General features: G+C 39.2%; 1 protein-coding gene across 3 annotated transcripts in view; it reads right to left on the reverse strand.

The window, feature by feature from the left end:
• The window catches only part of LOC106788304 (MKL/myocardin-like protein 1), a 177813-nt gene that overhangs the window by 39308 nt on the left and 116308 nt on the right, over positions 1 to 22197 (reverse strand). For all 3 annotated transcript variants that reach the window (XM_014751466.1, XM_014751457.1, XM_014751474.1), the window contains exons 2-4: positions 21029 to 21129; positions 20709 to 20926; positions 19857 to 20053 (exon numbers count right to left, since the gene is read on the reverse strand). In XM_014751466.1, the coding sequence (XP_014606952.1) occupies positions 19857 to 20053; positions 20709 to 20926; positions 21029 to 21129 (516 nt within the window). The remainder of the gene's footprint in view (positions 1 to 19856; positions 20054 to 20708; positions 20927 to 21028; positions 21130 to 22197) is intronic.

Here is a 22197-nt window from a genome sequence, read left to right on the forward strand (position 1 = left end):
GTTTATTTGCTTTTGAAGAAACGAGCTCGACGATTTGTAATATTATTTGATTTTCAAGCAAATCGCAACAAACAAGTGAGTAAGTAGGTAGAGAAGTATACTCTTACTACATCTAGTTCATGCATTTAGCGCACACTCATCGCCGTCCAAACGTCCGAGAAGCGACTCGAAACATTTATTCAACGTTTACTATCACTTTCTTAGAGATGACAGGCACTAAACGTTTATATATACGAGGACCGTTCGTGCATCACGCGCGAAGACTAGGAAGAAGACAAACATTGTAAGATTCGTTAAATCTAGGCCATCCGAAATGAATTCGGACAAGTATCTTTCGAATTCACGTTGGAGAATTTGAGTGAATGAAAGGAAACGAATTTTATCTTCCGAAGAAACAGAAAAACAACAAGAAGCTTACAAATTGAAAACGGAATTGACGAAGGAAGATATAAGGAAAGAATTTCGTCCTTGATTATTTTTACGATTCGTCCTCGTCCATCCATAGATATAAAAAAGAAAAAAGAAGAAAAAGGAAAAGAAAAAAAACACAATAAATTGTTAGGATTATTTTGTTTAGACAAAGATTGATGTATCATGCACATAAATAATTTCAATTTAACGAAAGCATTATATTATGACTAGGCGGGCTACGTATCGTTTAGCGATTTTTAGAAAATTAACCATGACCGAGTATTTCGTAAGCGGATTCCACCTCGACAAAGCTACCGAGCGTATAATCGAAAGTACGATATGTAATTAGAAAAGTATGGTCGAGTCTCTACCCACCTTTCGTCCATAAATTAGTCGGCGCGTTACGACGCGTATATATTATTCGTAGATATACATACGTACGTATATACATATACATATATATATATATATATATATATAGATACACACATTCGATAGTAAGATCGATCGAGAGAGTCGTGGTCGTTCGTAAGATCGACGGATCGCCCACGTATTCTCGATCCTTCCTACTTTTCTCTTTCCATTCTACGAGATAACTTGCGCGCTCTGTGAATCGAGTAGGATAACCGAGTGTCGTACGATAGAAATAAGGCGAATTATTCGTTTAAATTCTATCTATCTAGATCGAGAAAATTCCTTATACGTAACGTATACGACCATTCTTTCTAAGAGAAATCGATAAACTGGCAAAAAGTGGAAACAAGCAAAAGTTCTCGTACCAAATCTCGTGGTCGGGTACGCGACCGCGAACATCCTCGACGGGAAGTTACGTCTGAATTTAATGCGTTTACGAATCCCGTACGATAAAACTAAAAGGAAAGAAAAAAAAAAAAGAAAAAAACATTGATTATTTAGAAATATTTTCTCATTTATAATTGCAAGAGAGTTGAATAAAACGTAAAGAGAATTAAGCGTAAATACGCGTATTATATTATAGGTTCGCGTAATAGCTACCTAAGTCAAGGACCATTTTCCTACGCATATACTACTACCTACGATTGAAAAAAGTAACGTCGTACGACGTTTGTTGTTAATTCGCGGAGTTTCAAGGGAACCGACCTATTAAACATACGAAGAAGAACGAGTTACTCTTTAAACGACTACTCGTTCCAATTTCCACGTCCTCCGAGTAAGAGAAACGATGCCGTCTAAACAAACAATTCTCCTCCTTCTCCTTCTCCTCCGTCCTTCCTCCTTCCTTCCTACCCTTCTTCTCCTTCTCCCACCACCGAATTGTCTGAATCAGTTTCTTTGAAAGAACAACGAGAAGAAATAAAATATATATTCGAATTCGCTCGAACGAAAATACGCTCGAGCGGCATTCGCCGAAGGCGGGATCGTCGTCTATTGCAAGGAGAGCTCCTTATCCGACCGGTACCTACGTGTACAGCCATCTGCTTATCTGTTTATCTGCCGACTCTGGAAGAATCATCGGCACGCGTTTCTACAGAGGTAGGATATGTGCAAACACAATGTAAAGTCGCGATAACGTGCGCCTAAGGTTACCAACAGAGCTGCCGGCTCTCCCTTAGTCTTCTCTCACACGACATACTGGAACTGGTCTAATCGCTAGATGAGATAGCCTACCCTTCCTGGCCATTCCTAGTAGCTTTAGGACCAACAAAAACTATCATTTTTATACTTTCCTATAAATAGTACAAACAAATTTGAAGAAGGAGGAAAAAGAAGGTTTCATGGGGAAACCTTAAAAAACATTATTCCTTTCTTTTTTCTTCACTACATTTTGCGAATTTTTATAAACGACAATTTTCGTAAGACAAGATAAGATCTCGCGCCAATGATCTTGAAAAAGAGTTTCTTCCTCTATCCTCCTTAAGCAAAGCGTTGAGAGAATACTCTTTTAAAACACAATGCGCATGCGCATTTGCTTGCACCGTGCGCGCGTATAGCGCACTCTGGAATAAATGCGTGTTTATCGCGGTGGTGGCGGCACAGCTTTTGAAGAGGAGACCACTGCTCGTGCTGCTTGAGCTGCTGTTGCTCCTGCTCCTGCTCCTGCTTCACCTTCTTCTTCTTCTCCTCCACCTCCACCTCCACCTCATCTTCAAGTTCTTCTGTGCTCTTTGCCATAGTCCGTGCTTTCTCGCAGATGGGCCCGGTCGATTTACATAAGGCCTGGGTCCACACACACATACTCAGAAGACCCGGACTCTACCATCTCTCTCTCTCTTTCTCTCGTTTCTTCTTATTAAACGCGCGCACGTCTCTAACGCACACGCGTACCCTTTATTAAGGGTGCGCGGAGTGCGCAGGAGAAGGCGCGCGCGCGCGCGCGCTCAAACACAGAAGCGCCGCGCATGCCTTGTTGCGCTAACAATACGACCGCCCACGTACGAGATATCTCGTTTTATTATTATCTTCTTTCTTTCTTTCTTTCTTTCTTTCTTTCTACCATTCCCATACCCTCTTCTCTCTTTGTCTCTCTCATCTTTCCTCCCCCTCCCCCCGTCCCACACCCCTCACCGCTCTTCCTCGTGCATGGTCATTACGTTCTACTCTTCGTGAAAGCGCGTTCGCCGCAGGACGCGATGCACTTTAACCGGCGCGTTTCAAAATCCTTCTTCTTCTTCTTAAGCGCACACCAAACCGAAGTTTCGAGTGAAATGACGACGACGAACAAATTTTTCCTATTCCTCTTTCTTTCTTTCTTTTTATTTTTTTTATTCGTATAATATGATTTTTCACTCGCCCACGCTCGTAGACGATCGATAGCGCATCATAATCCTTAGTCGTTTAAAATAAAATATAATAGGAGAGATAATAAAAGAGAAAAAAGACAAAATATCAACCGCGTCAGATCGTATTATTCGAGAAATGATAAATATCAGTAGACAGTTTTAAATCTTGTCCGTCCTTATATTCCAAGAAATTTTGTCAAATCTTTTTTAGCGTCCGATCTATCGTTAAATCTTATTCTCTTTGCCACAGTTCCATTGTTATTTCTCTGCTTGCTTACTCTCTCTCTCTCTCTCTCTCTCTCTCTCTCTCTCTCTCTCTCTCACTACCTCTCTCTTTCCAAGTTATTTTTAATAATATTTTTTCTTTCGCGCAAATAAATTGAACGTTCTATCTCGTTTATAAAGAAAAATACAAAAAAAAAAAGAAAAAAAAAATACAAAAAGAAAAAAAGAAAGAAAATAAAATAAAAATCAAATTCTCATTAACAACGAGAGTTAAACGACGAAGAGTGATTTCGAATGTTCCCTCTTCTTACGTACGTTGCCAATGTTCTTGCGCAACCCTTCTCCCGCTGCTGCGATAAAAGAAAAAAATACAAGTTAAATATCTTTAGATTAAGGAGCGGACAAACCCGAAGAGACGGAGATTATAAATCGAAGGTCAACCTCGCGGAGGACCTCTCGGAGGTGCGATTTTTTTCACTCCGGAGGATCGTTAAGGTAGTAGCGCCGCTACATTTCTCACGTGCTCGGTCCGAAAAACGCAGACGGCCACCGCGGTGTGACTCATCATCATCGGTTGGTTCTTCTCTCGTCTCGTACAAGAGGACTAGGATAAGTCTTTCGGAGATACTCGAGAGGAAAGGGGAAAGCAAGAGAAGAAAGAAAGAAAGGAAGAAGAAGAATAAGAAGAAAGAGATAAACGTTCATCTCTTCTGAATATCGGTGGGTATGTCACACGAGTAAAAGAATTGACTTTTGTGAACGTGCCACAAACTCGTTTGCCCGATCCCGCTGTCGATGTCGGTGTGTGAAAGTTTGGAACAAAGATAAATTTGTACCGGTACCAACTGTGTTGCGTTTCCTTCTTTTCTTCTCTACTTTCTCTACTCTCTCTTTCTCTCTCTCTCTTTCGGTCTTCGTGCATACCGTTGTAGTTTCGATAACCATAAAAACGTCCGCGGGGCGTCGAACGATGTAAGGAAAGATGTTCCATTTTCTCGGATTACATGTATTCTGAGAGCTTCAAATTAAATTAAATGTTTATTTATATATTTTCTATTTGAAACTTATCATATTACTATTATATTTTTTAATTATATTAAAGGATATAAACAATCAAAGATTGTATGTACTTGTAAGATGCAAGAACATTGAGATTCTAATTGAAACTGATACAATAATAAACCTTAAATTTAGTTAGTAGAGGAATCATGCAATTTACGGTAAACGTACGACATGGACTTGCTAGTGTTCATTAAATCGTTGAACATTTCTGGGAGGAATTGAAAAATTACCAAAAGTGATCTTCGTTTTAAAACGGTCGACCGAAATAAGATAAATCGTGACTTTGATGCCGTATTATATCTCAGCAGGATACCATCAATGAGATGCGAGAGAACTATCGTATCTCGAATAATAGACAAAAGTACGAAAGGAAAAGAAGCAGTTGAAGGGAAGAGAAAAGAAAAAAAAGGGAGAAAGGTGGGGACCATCAAGGTTCAGTGACAAAACAGAAAGCGGGTATACCGTAAGCACTATCATAACGTACGAGCAACATATCGCATGACAAGGGGCCCCGGAGGAACACAGGGCCCCGTTGCTGACCTCCCTGACCCCTGCTGTTTTTGTGCCGGTGCACGTCGAGTCGGAGCTTTGGGTCCTGGTCCCAAACTGCGAAACATGCCGACACACCGTGCTCTACCCCCAGGGTCTTTCGCAACGGCACGGCGCCGCCGACTTTGACCTCAGAAACACGATATTCCGACTCTGTTGCTCTACAGTTTGCACCCATGAGTCTTTTATCATTTTTCTTTTATTTTAGTTTAAAACAAAACTAATAATTATCATTAAATAATTGTAATCTTTTAATTGTACGTAGCAATATACAGTTGACTCTTGTATAACGCGAATTCCTATAACACGAATTCTCCTGCAACGTGCTGCACAATCAAATGTAGAAATTAATTGCATATAAAGATTAAATTTACTTTATTTAAGCATTGCATCGTTTTCTTCGTCGTTGGCAATATTTTCTCTTTCGTAATTGTCGCTTTGATTTTTTATTTTTGAAGACAATGTTATCAAGAATAATTTGCGAAAAAGAGAAATTTTCACAATATATATGTCAAATAAAATTGTTCTTATGAAGTTATTGTAAATTATCTCTAGAAAAAAAAAAGAGAATAAATAATAAATCCAATCGTATTAGACGAAAAAAAAATATGCATAAATCGCGTAATATATAAAACCGTATTATACGGGAGTCTATTATAGATCCTAGAGTCCCATTAACGAATCTTATTCATGTACGAGTATGGAATAAGAAGAAATAAAAGGAGAATAAGAAAAAGAAGAAGAAATGGAAGTAGCTCGATTACAATCGACGATCGGATTAGCTCCTGCTTTAGATTAGAATAAGTTACGAGTAGGTGGTGCGTCAGCAAGATTGTACACTGCAGAGTTTGCCGGTATTTACTAGCAATAAGTAACGATAATTACACGTTAATGGCGACCAGGTTGCTCGTAAGTTCGCGCACGCTTCTCTCGACGTCGACGACGACGACGATGACGATGACGATGACGATGACGACGATGAGGACGAGGACGATGGCAACAACTTTACCGATATATTCGGTATTTAAATGAAACGATCGATCGAACCGTGTTCACCTCGCACATTATGCAAATGCCGCGAAAACACGTAAGTTTTCTGCAAAACCAATTACACCGACGCGACATCGGTACCGCGCCCGGTTAAAGTTAATTGCAAATTTTTCAGACGTTCGATCATTACACGCTCGTTTTATCCAACAAGACTTTTCTTTTCTTTTGCGAAGAGTAAAAGAAAAAAAAAAAAAAGAAAGAGGAAACAAAAAAGCAGAACGTGTCCTTCCACCTCTTTACCGTTTAAATTTTGCCCTTACCTCGGGTGAACGGTTATAGGAAACAAAAAGTCATATCAATCAAAATCGAAACCATTGAACGAATCCACGATTCAAAAAGGATTCTCGTTCGGTGGTGCCGAGGTAGGACTTTGCGAAAAGAGACATAATTTATCATTCCAGTTCGCCTATTTAAACGTCAGAGATTGGCGACAAGTGGAGACAAGAAACGGACTCGAGGAGCTCGAGGCAGCCTTGATACATTTCGCCTACACGCATTATAGGAGAACGGCTTTTCCATCTTCCGCGTGTCGTAGGTGTAGGGGACGCGCGATTACGTTGCGACGTCGTTGTTCGTCGTCGTCGTTGTCGTCGTCGTCGTCGTCGTCGTCCAACTCAAGGACAATTCTCCTTTTGCCCCATCATCGTCCTCGCGCATGAGTGCACGCACGCGGAGGTAGCAGGCCACGCGTGGACACACACCACTTTTCCTCGGGTAAACATCCTCCTCCGCTTGTTCTCATTTCTTCTCGTTGAAAAAAATCACAGTAATAACAACAACAAGAAAAATCTCTTTCACTTGCATAACGAAAAAGAAAAAAGAAACAAAGTAGTACTTTTTATAAATACAACTTATGTTAAATGAAAATTGAATACGAGTTGTCGGACTAAGAGGCGCTGAAAGGTGGTAGCCTCGTCCAATGAATTAAATAAAGAATAAACATCGAATTACGTCAGTCTGGATGGTAACGCATTTTTAGAGCTGTTAAATCCGTATAGTTTCTTTACAGGATTTTCATAATCAGCCGCAGTTAAATTGCAACACGAAACGAGAGGAAGATGAAGGATATACCAAAGGAATATGTTTACTAAAGCGATTCGATGCTCGGGGATTATCTCAATTTTTATGCGACTCGCGTAATCCGACTGAAGAGAACTGGAAAATACGTTCATAATTTCTACAAGGCTGGGGCCGAGATTTATGGATTTACAGATGTTAAGACTTAAAGTCGACTACGAGAGTTATGCGCGTGACTTATTAAAAAGGAAGCAACACATTGGCGTACCAACGCCATCCTCTTAGAAGATGGTCAAATAAATTTCTTTATATTATATTGCGATGAGATAAAAACTAGATTACATTTAATCTTCGTTTAAACGAAATCAAATAAATTCTCATTTAATTTGTCTTACAATTAGAGAAGAAAATTTTATAAGAATTCGAAATATTTCTAATTCTAATTGTAAGTAAAAAATATGATGATGATGATGATGATGATGATCATAGAAAAACACGTGTAAATCTTGCAGATTCCTTCGAAACGAATTTCCTATCCTGCCCACGTGGGTAGAGAGCAGCGATCGGGGTCTGGTGTTCGTTCTGCGTGGGCCAAAACAATTCCCACTTAATTAAGATAATCGCTTGTTTATGACGCCAGGGCTCGGCTTATCTGTCGCCACTCAATGAAATTCGTTTATTCCTTTAACAAAAGGGTATCTCGCGAGTTGTGCGATTTATAAAGAGATCTTTTCTTTATTTTCGACGATATAACAACAAACGAAGAGAGAGAGAGAGACCTTATCGTAACATTCGAAGAAACCTAAATCGAAGAAAGATCAGATAAAATATAAATATTGTAAAGGAAGTAGTGTGAGTTTGTTGAAATTAAAAACGCCGAGGGCTTCGAAACGACCCGTTCTGTCTCTCTTTATCTCTCTCTCTATATTTCTCTTTCTCACTCTGACTGGTTACACGGGACTGGCTTCGCGAGAAGATATTAGCGCGGAAATTACAAGAATAAAGGGTACGATGAAAGGCGAAGGCGCGATTCTCGAAGCGCTCGCAGCACGCGAACGCATACCGGGTGGTCGCGTCCATTGTGGGTCAGTGGGTCTAATTAGGTAATTAGCAATTTGTATCTTGCCTCGATCAAAAGCCCTTCCCACCTTTCGTAATTCCTTCTTTCTACCTATATATATCTCTCTCTTTCTCTCATATAAATTCAAGCTCGATTATTCGATTCTCCGTGAGTTTGAGTCGGGTCCGATCGCGAAACTCGCGAGAAAGTGTCGAAGAGCAAGAAGGTAACGGAGAGAAGAGGAAACGAGGATGGGGGGTGGAGCGAGGGATAGGCTGAGGCCGCAGAGGGTTGGGGAGGCAGGGGGTTCGAGGGAAAGGAAATTATCGAACGTCGTTGAGAGCGTAGCTCGATTAACCGTTCCCTCGTCCCTTTTTGACTGGCTCGTAATTATTCGCCGAGGTGGTAATTATTTTCGACTCTTTATTCGTCGCGTAGAAAGACAGAAAGAAAGAAAGAGGAGGAGGAGGAGGTGGTGGTGGAGGTGGTGATTCTGCCGGAGAGGGGGAAGGGGGAAAAGGTCGAGAGGACTTATCACGTAAAAAAAAATCCTATTTCTTCGATTCGTTCGACTCGCTCGATAAATAATTAAATCTGTCGTCCGACTTTTCCGCGTATCCGCGCTATAATTTTCTTGTCGTATCGTTGGGAGACGACAACGTCGTCGACGCCCCGTCGAAACTCGAATATTCGGTTCGATCCTGTTCTTTTCTTTGGTGCGAAGACAGCGGTTAAATTAAAAACAAGTAGATAGGACGTCGCGCTTTCACCGCTTCGGAATTTACTTGGAAGAACACGAGAGAAAGATCGTGCGTTGTCGGGCGGCATGCCCACCGTCGTCATCTTCCTTGGCACACTGGGTAGGAGCAAAATTCTCTCTTTCTATCTTTCTTTTTCTCTTTCTTAATCTATCTCTTTCCTTCTTTTTTATTCTTGCTCTCTCTCTCTCTCTTTCTCTCATCTTCTTCCAGCAGCGACGATTTCCCACATTAGCAAAGTAATGACGCCGGCACGGCACTCTACTGCATTGCATTGCATTGCACTGCACTGCAATGCACTGCGCTGTGCATTATACTGCACTGTACGGCGGTGGTTTTCTTTCGGAATAGCAACGTTGTTATTACCATTTCATTACGGCGAAAACGTAGCAAACTCCGCGTAAATTATGAGCCGTGACATAAAGTACGACCAATTTGCTTTTAGTACGAAATCACGGAAAGCAGGTAATACGAGGACGCGACGCGCCGGAGAAAACGCATAATAATTTTATTTTTACTGCTATATACCATTCTACCAGTAGTTTCATCGATTTCGAGAAGATGCTACTACCATTCACTAGCTCGAGTATACGTCAACTGCGATTGCTCGTTTCATACCGTCTCATTTATGTTTAAATGTATCAGTGATAAAGAATCTTCTGAGAGATCACTTTAGTTTCTAGAGGACTAAATATTTGTAAACACAATATACAAACTCGAACGTCTACAATTACGTAATACGATATCGTAAACAGTAGTGATTGCAATGAAATGAATTTTGATAACAGTACAGTCATATAAGAATAAAGAAACGATTTAAGTATGGAATGTAAAACTATAATTATAAATCAATGGAAAAAGCAAATGTTATTATAGTATTCTTTATTAATGTTATTAACGTAAATAGAAATTATGCGTGGAAAAGGATATCGATCAAATGGCAAATTCGCGCTCCTGTTTTATATGATTACTATTCGAACAAAATTTTTAATAACGGATTTAAAATTACAGTTATTGTTGCACTATTTTACACGTAAATGTGTGATGCAAATGTAGTAGGTGTACCTAAACTTTTTATTGTTTTTTTTCTTTTGTTTGTATCTCGTAAGGAATATTAGATATTGTCGGCTTGCGCCTGACTCGAAGTTACGACTATCCTAATAACGTTTCGAATCTATTGAAACGGCGGTGGTTAGCGTGGTAAAGAAAATCATAAGCTTGAAGGTAGCCAAGCAGGCAACCAGGCAGTCGGTTCAAAAGGCGAAGGACTTTGCGAAGGACTCTTCGAAGGACCGCAAGGCTGAATGGAAGGAGTCAGCGGTACTATGCTAACGTTGCATCCTCGGCTTACTAAATACCGTTGCTCAATCTCCTTCTGACCACTAATCGGAAACCATATGTGGCCTTTTCCATCGCTTCGCGTTATAAATAACATACGCGTAATAGACATGGAGCTCGATGACGAACCTTTCGAAAAAAAAAAAAAAACAACAACACTTTTTCGCATAAAGAACACGAATAAAAAGAATAAACGCGAATATCGAGATTGGAATCATCGGTAAATCGTGTAAAGGAAGTGCGAAAAAGGATAAAGACAATAAAAGGTGTATTGTCCTGTGTTAGAAGCAAATCTTTTTTTTTTCTCTTCACCGACTTTATCCATCATTTATTATAGACATGAAAAGAAAATGTTGTGAATCGATCTAGCGGCAAAGGCAGAGATATATATTTTGTTCTTATTGTTAGAGATTGGCAAGGACAAAGTGGAACGAACGCGCGTATTCGAGATAGAAAATTATCCGGACCTGTTAAGGATTGCGGAAAGATTGAATATTTTTCTAGATTCCGATTATTTCGAAGCTTCCGCGAGCCGTTCGCGGAACAAACAAAGTGTGTCTCGTGTTCCGTTGATGATAATTCTCGTTAATAGTTAGGTACGTTATACATAAAGTCCTTGTCTTCGAAACTTCCGATAAGGCAAAAATAACATAGAAATGAATTTTCTTTCATTTAATCGATCTTTGTACTTTCCGTTCTTTATAAATCGCGTAAGAGAGTTTAGTTTGAAGAACTTGATAGGACGATGTTATATTTAAAAAGTACGATAAATATGGTTTAATCGTGTACACGAGTAATCGTGCTAGCAATGGAATGATTTTAATGACTTAATTGCAACGCGCTCGACCCTGATACGCGAAACGTTGTCGTAAAAGATCCTTTCTACTCTAACGTAACGCTCAACAACAAGGGGGATGGAAAAAGTAAGAAGAAAGGAAACGATTAAGAGTGTCTTTTCTACGAGCACTTGTTGATCTATCTTACGTAATCCTTGAAAAATTGCAGCAAAACAATATTAACCGTTGTAATTCTAGGATGAAAAAAAAAAAAAAAAAAAAAAGAAAACGAACAAGAAAAATGTTAAAGACTTTGAACGAAAGTGAGTGTATCTTTCTCTTTTCGATTTCCTCTGAACTCGTTTCTCCGTAACAATGAAAATAAATAACAGAACAGAAAGAAAGAAAGAAAGAGAGAGAGTGAATAAAAGATCGGCCGATTATGGAGATCTATAATAATAATAACGGTGTCGGTTGTGTCGGATCGGTACGTCCTTGTCGGTGTCGTGTGGCAGCGGTCGGTCTCTTCTCATAAGGAGACACGCGTTCGAGAATGAAATTTTTCTCGCGATCGATCGACCGTGGTTCGAAGCGTGACTCGTTGAAGGAGAAAAGGACACGGGACTGCAAACGGTGCGACGTCACCAGGTGGCCGACCGATTCGCACCGATCACACAATGGCGCGTGGGCCATAGAATTGTTTCAGGTTAGGCTCCTATAGAAGTTGATACATGTTGGTTGCTTCGATACATGCGTGCATGCATAGAAACTTAAGTTTCACGAAGCCTCGATAAATATCCGTTTCCTTCCACGTTGCTCGATTATTCTCAATTTGTCGTATTATATATAAAAGATAGATTTTACACAACTTCAAATATGTTTACGATGAATGCATCGATACTTAAGGTTTTCTCGCTAAACCTTCATCAATTTCAATTAACCTTCTTATGCCAATGCAAATTACTTTTAATATTAAACTAAGATAAATTAAAATTGCAAACACGTATCACATAAAACTTAGGAATCATTGCATACTCGTCGGTATATGAAACCTGCATCATTTCCAGTCTACCTCTCCACACGTTATTGAATATTTTCTTTCTACTTCGGTGCATTTTTTTTTATATCGATACCGAACTTACATATATCGCAATATGCGTCAAGAAACTTAGAAATCGATTACGTGGATTGTAACATTAATATCGAATGTTGTCACACATACTCTTTCTCTCTCTCTCTATTTTTTTCTGATTTCTCGTAATAATAATTATTCTCGAGTATTAGAGAAACAACAAATAAGATTGTTTTGTATCGAAGGAATTGCATCGAAGAAGGAGGTATCGATCGATCGAAGAAAAAGATTCGAATTAGGTGTTTCCGAGCACGATCGCTCGCGGAAGGAAGAGAGGATGTCCCGTTTAATTCGCTACGCGTGGGCGTTAAGAAAGAAACGATGCTAGCTAGTCGCTAACGTTATAACAGCGGACTCGGTCATCGGAGTTCTTTGGCTCTCAAAGATCCCTTCTCTCTTTCTTTCTCTTCTTCTACTTCTTCTGCTTCTTCGTCTTCTTCTTCTTCTTCTTCTTCTTCTTTATCCACCAAACTCTTCAACTACTCTTTTTCTTTCTCTCTCTCTCTCTTTCTCTCTCTCACCTCGGTTTCGATCGATCGGTCAGCCTTGAATACCAACTAACGTCACTTCCTTCCTCTCCGTCGATGTTTTCCGTCGCCGACGCCGTTGAATTTCAATTCGCCGCCTTCTTTCGATGCACGCATTCCTCCTCCTTGTTCGAACGAGCTTTGTTACTTTGTTTTATTTTTATTTTTATTTTTATTTTTATTTTTCTCCTCCTCCTCCTCCTCCTTCACCGCCATTTCTTTTCGCAAACTCTCTCTCTCTCTCTCTCTCTCTCTAACATAAGAAATATCTCTTTATACATTTTACCGTTACATTTCTTTTATTTTTGATTTTATATTCTTTTATATACTCTTCGATTAAACCCCCGGAAAGAAGAAGGGAGGGGAGAAACAAAAAAAAAGTTGAATTCATATTCTATAAATCTCTTAATGTTACATAAAGACGTCGGAGTGGAATAGAATATATCGATAATCTCAGTCGATTCGATGTCCCACTAATGAGACATCCACCGCGGTGACTGTCTGCCAAACAGATAAATCAAGTTTCGCACGCTACGTTACGTTACGTACTGTAAGGCAGACGAAAGAAAGTCTTAGTGGTCCTTCGCAAGAGATTAAAAAAATAAAATGAGTAAAAGTAAGAAAAGAAGAAAGGAAAGCGAAGTCATGCGAGGGAAAGCCGTCGCGGAGGAAACGATCATTGAGATTGCGTTTCGAAGGCACGTGGCACGTCTCGAAAGAACGAAAGAACGAACGAATCAGCAAGCGAGTAGAGAGAGGTACTATAAAACAGCATGTTACGTGCGTGGGTAGTAGTTTGCGTTGCCGCCGAACGTGTGCTTATTTTTTTTTCTGTTTTCGTGCATGCGTTTTCTTTTTTTTTGTTATGTTTTTTGTTATGTTGCGTCAGGGTTGTTGGTGTTGTTGTTGCGCGTGCACGCACGCCACGCGCGCAAAGATTTTTGTTAGCGCACACGCGAACGTAAAACCAACCAACCAACCAACCAACGACATTCGAGCAACGAGAACCACGACCGGCATGCGCGCAAATTTGAATGCGATACTTTCCTGGACACGAGAGAGCGTGCGCGTTTTACCACTTCTCGATTCGACATATCTCGAGCCGGTTCGCCCACAGGAACCCGGAGCACGTCGATGCGTATGAATATGCAACGATAACGCAGGATTTATTTATAAGCGTGACGCAGAAATCGATCCCTTGCGATCACAGCCGTACGATTGACATAACATACTCAATGTGGAAATGATCGTGCGTGCGACTATAAGAAAAAAAGAAAAAAATAGATAGATAGATGGAGTGACAGATTATATTTTAGTTGTATTTAAATGATAAGAGTGAGTCTCTGTTCTCGTTTCGAAGTTCCAAATCTATTTTTTTTTTTTTAAAGGGGGCGAGGGTGGGATTATGAAAGCATTCTAGTGCTCGAAAAAGTAGCCTATTTTTGAAAAATTTTTTTTTATAATAAATGCGAAAAAAAAGGATTCGTTTGAAGGATTTTTTTTATATACACTTTCAACGACATTCAATAATTTGTCTATTGCTAATGGTCACAAAAAATTTCTCTTTTAATTGTCGATAGATTGATAGAGATCGAAATTATAATATTTAGTTTTTGATTTTACCACAGATTATCTATACTACTTTGCATTTTTGTGTGTGTGTGTGTGTGTGTGGAAATGGTGCACGATAGAATCGAAATATCTAGTTTTCGAAATCAAATTTATAGTGTTTAGCAATAAAAGTTATAACAGGACGAAGTCCTAATAAAAAGAAGAAGAAATTTAGTTAGTTATAGCTCATATATAAATTTCAGGTTTATCGATTATAAATTGTGGTCATGATTTGTTCGGCAATTGAATTAAATGAAAATTGTAAATATAACCTTTTAATTTCACATAACACGGAAATAAGTATCTCGGTACTTGAAACTTCTGCCATCGTATTTTAAGACTCTGAAAAATATTTGAAACATTTTCGATGTATTGAAAATTCTAGACTGACATTACCTCTTTGATACATTAGCATGTGCTTATGGATTTATCGCGAATCTCGTAATTGATTGTTAAACGTTTTCGGGAAAGTCGATTGAAAAGTTAATTAAACTACCAAACGAAAGAAAAGAAAGAAGAAAAAGAAGAAGAAGATGAAAAAGAGGAGAAAGAAGAAAAAGCACTTTTCGTCTTGCCGCGAAACGCTTCGTGTAATTGGAGGAGACCGGTAGATTTTTCAATGTGGGCCCTTACGTTACGCGAGCCGTATAATTAGGACCGGTAAAGAGAAGGCACGCGGAACGCGCGGACCGGTGCCGAACGTAACGACGTGAGAGAGAAAGACACACAACACCCTTATTCCTTCGTTCTGCCCTTCCAACGAATTAGAAGAAAAAGCTTGATCGTCGGATCAAGTTTCTTCTTTTTCTTCGAATGGGTGCTATAACAATGTTTCTAAACATCGGATGATTAACGATATCTTGATTTTTTTTTATTCAAGATCTTTTCAGACACGTGTTGTCAAAGTATATTGTGACAATGCAATTTGATTTCGGAAGTAACTTATATCGATGCAAGAATAGAAAATAAAACATGTGTTTTAACATTGACGTCAAACGAAACTGATTGAAAACTAATGTCGATGCGTGGATCAATTTTTTAATTTATTATTGCATAATGTGATGTGTATACTTTGTAAATAAAACATTAGAAGCAACTCGCTCGCATTAATACAAAATAAAAAAAAAAAATAAAAAATACATCACTTGTTCCAACATTGGTATTACAAAAAAATGAAGAAAAATCGGTAATGGGTATGCAGGTTTGTTGAACTCTAATAAGCGTTGATGCATACATTGCAATATGTTTCATCGTATACAATGACCTTTATAGATCATAAAGATAAAAATTCGAAGGTCGGATTTACGGAAGAAGCCGTAACGGAAACAAGGCGAGATGTTTTTTTCTTAATTACCGAGTCTCTCGGAATCTCGGTCGTTTTATCTCACCCGCCAATTAGTCGTTCATTACGAAATTCGTTTTCACGCACGCACGCACGCACGCACGCGCACACAGAGTTAAGAATATAATATTCTTTTCGTGTTAAGAGAATAAGGGCCACCTCTTTCCTTTATCGTTCTTACCTTTGATAGTTTATTATGGAAAAGGTGTTAGTCGCGTGGGATGGTTCATTAATGATGACGTCTCGTTAAACGCGATCCAATGCGAGATTCACTCGAGGTTATCGCCTTTATAGCACCGAAAGGAGGTCCCTCCGTTATAACGCGAGATTCCGACATCATTTTCTCCTTAGGAAATATACAACTTAAGGCGATAACCCGAGATCGTTCTCGTAATAATATTCCGCTTGCGATTTTTTTTTAACTCTTCCTCTTCCTTTAATTTTTTCTTATACTCTTTACTTTGTCTTTTTTCTCTCTCTCTCAAAAAAGAAATTACAACACCTTTCCTTCTTCTTCTTCTTCTTATATTCTTCATACAACATTTGTTTCTCCTTTATTTATTTCCTTTTTCTCTTTTGTTTCTTTTTCCTTCTTAAAAAAAAATTGCAACATCTTTAGTTCTTTCTTTCTTATTTATTTTTTTTCTTTTTTTTCTTTTTTTTTTTTAAACCAATATTCTTTTCTCTTTACTTTCGATCGTACGACCGAAAGCGCATGGTCGACGATGTACGAAAGGAACGCGAGAATTACTCGACCGAGAAAAGGATTCGAGCTTCGTTGGAAAGGTGAAAGTTTGATATTGACGAACCGATACAAAATACTGATCGACGAGGGAATCGATTTATTACGACTCGTCCTAATATTTCTCTCTCGATCGATATACTATCAACGAATCCTTGAAACCAAAGAAAAAAAAGAAGATTATACAAATTTCATTTTATCTGTTCGAAAGAAAATGAAAGAGAGAGAGAGAGAGAGAGAAAGAAAGAGATAGAGATACAACAACAAAAATATATATATATAGTTAGATTTTATCGACACAAACTCGTGTGCCTACACTCGTGAAGCTTTGAGTCACGTATCGAGAAAGAGGGACAAATAGGGGAAAAGAAATAAATAAATAAATAAAGAAAGAAAGAAAGAAAGAAAGATAGATAAATAGATAGAAAGAAAGAAAGGGTGAGAGAGATATAGGAGGAGGTGAGGTTCGATATTCGAGTAAGTTTCTCGCACCCTTCTTGCGATCGGAACGGAATTTACGATTGTCCACGCGAAAGCGTAGGTAATCGACGATGATATCATCGTTATAAATAGGCACGCCTTCTGTCTCTCTTTCTCTCTCTCTTTCTTTTACATCTATATACCTATATTTCTCCACTTATAGTTTGTGCTATGCCGAGCGCACCTTACTCGTACTCTTTCTTTTGCAGAAAGGCTAGATATATATTGTCTCTTAGTGTTCGCGCAAATACTCGCGACTACGCACACGCGTGCACAGGTGCTACTCTAAGGTATACACACGTACATACATATACTGGTATTACTACTTCGAGAATGCGAGTATATATGAGTAACTTGTCCTCGAATAGTGGCGTCAGGATTTAGAGCGAACGGGAAGGCTAAGAGAACTCGTCTATCCCCACCACTTTTTTCTTCTTCTTCTTATTCCTCTTCTTCTTTTTCTTTTTATTTTTCTTTTTCTTCTTCTTCTTCTTCTTATCTGAGTTTCTCGTATACGCGAACGAGTTTGTTTATGTCACGATAGTAAATCGAACTTTGTCGTACGAACGCATTCTCTATGATCTACCTGTTCCGTAATAGGAGACCATATACATGTCAACCAAAATTTATTTATAGATATTTTAGTTGATTAAGATCGTTGTTCGTGTAACCCATTTATATTCGTAAATGCAATAATCCGTGAAACGGTCGTTAACAGTATTTGAAATAAATTTGAAGCTCCGTTAGTACATTGGCAGAAAATTTGACGAAAACTACGTTTGATCGCGGTAATATTGTGATATGAAAAGTAAAATTTAATTTATTAATTTTATTTGATAACTTCATTTATTAAACGACGATATTTATCAATGGCAACATTTAATGATTCCTCTTGTTTCTTTTATTTTTATGTTTTATTCATTTAATTATCGATGACAGCGATTCAACGGATCAGAACGAATTGGAAAAATGTAAATATAAAAAATAACACTTAGCGTTAGAAAAATATAGAAAAATGGGTATTCTTAAAAATATGAAAATAAAATAGACGTTACGAAGTTATAAGCATATATAGAAATTGGATAGACATACATGAAAAAGATTTCTAATGTGGTACCATGGGGTACACGCAATCGATGTAAGTGTCGTAAGTTGTACGAGAAGTATATACGATGGAAGATACTCGTGGCAAGTGAAGATCGAGGGAAGAGGAGAGGAGAGGAGAGGAGAGGAGAGAAAAGGAGTATCCGCCAGAGATTCTGAGATCGCAAAAAGTAATTGCAGAAAAAGGCGGTCGATAAACGCGACAAAATGACGTTCTAAAGACTGCAGACGGTGGTCCCGCGGATTTAATGAGGAGAACTCGCCACTGTAAGAGACTCGGTGAATCGATATACGTACGCAACGGAATTCGCAGTTGGATAAAAGCTTGCTTCTTCTGCTTTTCCCTTGCAGACTTCCGAAGCCGCTGCTTGACGATGATCGCGGAAGAAACGCTTAAATACGAGAAGGAACTGCTATTTGCTGCTGGCTCGATACCATTTCTCTATTTTTTATTTTTCTTTTTTTAATTTCGATAGTACTTTCATTGAATAACTACTGAATAAGTGAAAAGATTCACACGGTCCATAAAAAAAGGAACAAAAAAAAAAAAGAAAAGAAAAGAAAAGGAAGCAGAAGAAGAATACTTCAAGTACATTTTCCAAGAGGAAATAAAGGATAATCCGGTATCGGTATCCATTGGCGGAAGCGGCAAATGAAATAGAAGAGTTGCACTTTACGCGGTGATAAAAATGCCCCGTCGGCGGTTTTTATTGGATAAAAAATGGTCGGATTCCGAATCGATAATCGAGAGCATCATTCTCGGGGGATCGGTGTTAGGGCGAATAACGAGCGGATGATTACACAGTTGCCGTGAGCATAATGGCAAGGCCCGCGAACGTTAAAAGAAAAGTAGGGAAAGTAAGAGTGAGGGTAAGATAACCGAGCCCTATTTCTTCAATTATTATAGGCGCCTTTGCACGAGCGTGTTACAACTAAAATGTAACTGAGTCAACGGCCTACCCACGTTGGATTACCAGTCCCTTTTAGATCACTAAAGTTAAGAAACCTGGGGATGGTTATTAAAATGAATGGGTGGCCTCTTCGGAAAAACAAAAACTGTGTGTTGTTGATTACAAAAAGGAAACGGTATAAAAATATGATTTCTTTGGTAATATTTGAATAATCCAGAGAAGGTGTTTGTAGAGAAACGATTCGAACCCGTAAAAGGGTGTGTAAAAAGAAAAAGAAAACTAAAGTATAAATGCAAAGAGGATGATGGTGGTGGTGTTGGTGGTGCATTTTCCGTGCACGAGAGCGCGTAAAACATGAACGGCTTGCATAATAAAAGTCTCCCTCTCGGATTGATCGATCGGAAGCGTTCGTCGCCGTTCCGAGAGGACACCGTTAGATCTTTTCATCGATTATTCCGGACGGAGGGATCAGACTTCCTCTTTCGCGACACGCTGAACGTGGATACGGTCGATCAAGCCGCGAATAGAATAACATAAGTAAGTATGCGCGTATGTTTTCATTCATCTTTCAGTCATACCGTGATCACTTGGTCTATGTTAAGTACTGCTAATCATGAAATAATTTACAGTACATCAAAATACAACGTGTATCCTGTAAATAAATAATTTAAAATGGCTAAAAGATAGGCATATCAAGAAATGACAAATTTGAAATATTGTAGATTGATAAAAAATGATTACTTGTACTCTAAACAAATTTGTTCCGGGATTAAATTATCTTAATCAAACATATATCCTATTTGATAGGATTTACATACTATCAGAATAATTTATCGGCATTTTTAATATTTCCTGTTTACATTTAGAGTTCACAATAATCATCGATTGATACTACTGTCATTCCTATAATAATGATTTCCTAATTTAATCGTTGATAGATTTAAATTAGAAATTGTTGATTATTGGTAGAAATAAAAAGGTAAAGCAAAAATGTTTACTTACACTCCTTGTTGCGATCCATGGCATGTTGAAGGGGCGAGTCGTCGACCTCCGCCTTCGGCGGCGACTGATTGCCTTCGGCCATTTCTGCTCCTGATACTGGAAGAACACCCGCAGTCTTCCTTCCTGCCACGTCGACAGTCGTTTTATCCTGCTGCGGCGAAACCTTCGTCGTACTTTTCTTACCGTTTCCACCGTCTCTGCAGGTCCAAGGGGATCAGACCGAAAGAAGGAGCAAAAGGGGCCGAGTTTTGCGAATTAATCTTTCATACGTCGTTGCTTTGGGGAAGAGACCGAAGAAAGGAAAGAAAGAAGGAAGGAAGGAAGGAAAGAAGGAAGGAAGGACGCGTAGGAACGCCGACAAAACAAAGTGTCGATCTTCGATCTTGGATCCTTCCTTCTCGAAGAGGAGAAACCTTCCTACTTTTTGTATCTCCTCGATCAAAGAATGATGGATCAATCGACACTACGAAACTCCCTATTTTATAACATCGATTTATCGATCCAACGAAACTTTCAAACAACGTCATTATCTTTCCACGTAAATGGGTATTAGATTGCAACGAAGCGTTCCTTGTCTTCTTGATAGATCAATCTATCGGATAGAGAGAGATCGGTTATCCGCGAAGAATCCAGACGCTTATCGGCCGATCTTACTAAAGTTCAAACAAAATTACTTAGCAACTTGATAGTCGGTAAGTAACTTATTCATGCTATCAAACTCTTTCGAATCTTTTGAATTTTGAAAGTAACGTTTATCGATTTTTCTTGTCTTTTCTTTTTGTATTTTTTTTTGTTTAATATTCGAGAAGGATCCAATACCGATATTGTGCAAATTAAAAAATAAATATTCACCTTTCTTCTTTATTATCGCGCCTAGCGTCTTTCCTTTCTCTATCCTTTTCTTTTAAATTGTCAGCCCTTTTTGGCTTAGCTTTCAACTTGGAATCGCCCTTGGCGACCTTGTGTTCGAGGACGCTGCTTGAGTCAGTCGCCACGTTGCTCCCGTTGTTCGACCGAGGGCCGGAAGTACTCGTCGACGTAGACGTAGAGGCTCGGCCGTTAGTATAATCCTAATTGGGAGAAAAACTTCTTCTCGTCATTTTTTCGGCTTTCTAAGGCTCTGAAAATGGGAGGCGAAAAAAAAGAATCAGCATAAAGAAAGGGACACTTACCTTAAACCACTCCGGATAAATGGCGCTAATGGTATCGAGAAGATCCTGATCGAGTTGTATCCTCCAAAATGGGGAGCCGCTGTCCAACCTGTGGCCAGACTCTGAAAAGGTAGAAATACAAGCCGGTGAAAAATGAGATTAGACACGAGTCGGAATAAACAAAAAGAAAAAAAATAACGAAAGGAGAAAGATGGAAGATTCTTGGAGGAAAGCAACGGGGAATACGCTCGAGGAAGAATTGAAAACGAGGATTGACCGGTAAGGACCTCTCGAGTCATTCCCACCGCATAAGGGCTAATGGTCCCCCGTCGACCAATAGCCCGAAGGCGTATCAAAACCTCGCGGAATGCCGAGCAGGGAGTTCTTTTGCGCATTCCACGGGATTCCCTGCCTAATTTAAACGTTCGTTCCTACCGGTCGTGGTGGAGGGATCACCTCTGGACATAGCAGAAGCAAAAGACAAGAGGCTCCGTACCACCCGACCATACTACCTATACTACGTTGCTGCTACTTAAGGAGTAAGAGGAGAAACAGGAGGAACGAGGGGGGACACGTCGTTACGACGACATTCTTAGGGCGGCCGACACGCGTGCCCTGCCTTCGTGATCGAGAATCGAACGACGAGAGATCGACCTAAAAGGTAGACAAAGAAGAAGGAAGATGCGGGCTCCCGCGGGACTTTCGGAATCGCCAGAAAACACGATGCATTCGCGATAACTGCTCGAACTCGTACTCTTCTACCAACAACAACGAGGATCGATTAAAGTCTCACTATAGTTTATACTTATTTTTTTTGTCTTTTCGATTTACGATCAACGCGGATCATAAAAGTACGGCAGATAGGTGAACACTTTCGCAGGATTCGCTAATCAAAATACGTTTAGAAAATGCGGACACCTTTTTTTTTCTTTTTTCTATCTTTCAAAAAAAAGTCGAAAGATAGTTGGGTCCTCGAACGAGTATGTTTCGTAGCGAGGAGAGCAAAAAGATAAGAATATAAATAAAAGAAAAAGAGGATTCAACCTTAACCCAATAAATGATTAGTGTGGTTCCTCCATCGCGTATAAAGGAGAAACGGAATAAACGGTCCAATCAGTATGCAAGCGCCGAACAATCTGCTGTAAATCACGTCGTGAATCATTCCCTGACATAAATCTAGTTTGGTCGAT

The sequence above is a fragment of the Polistes canadensis genome, unplaced genomic scaffold (genome assembly GCF_001313835.1).
Source record: "Polistes canadensis isolate GaletaPanama2010 unplaced genomic scaffold, ASM131383v1 scaffold_5, whole genome shotgun sequence".
NCBI lineage: Eukaryota > Metazoa > Arthropoda > Insecta > Hymenoptera > Vespidae > Polistes > Polistes canadensis.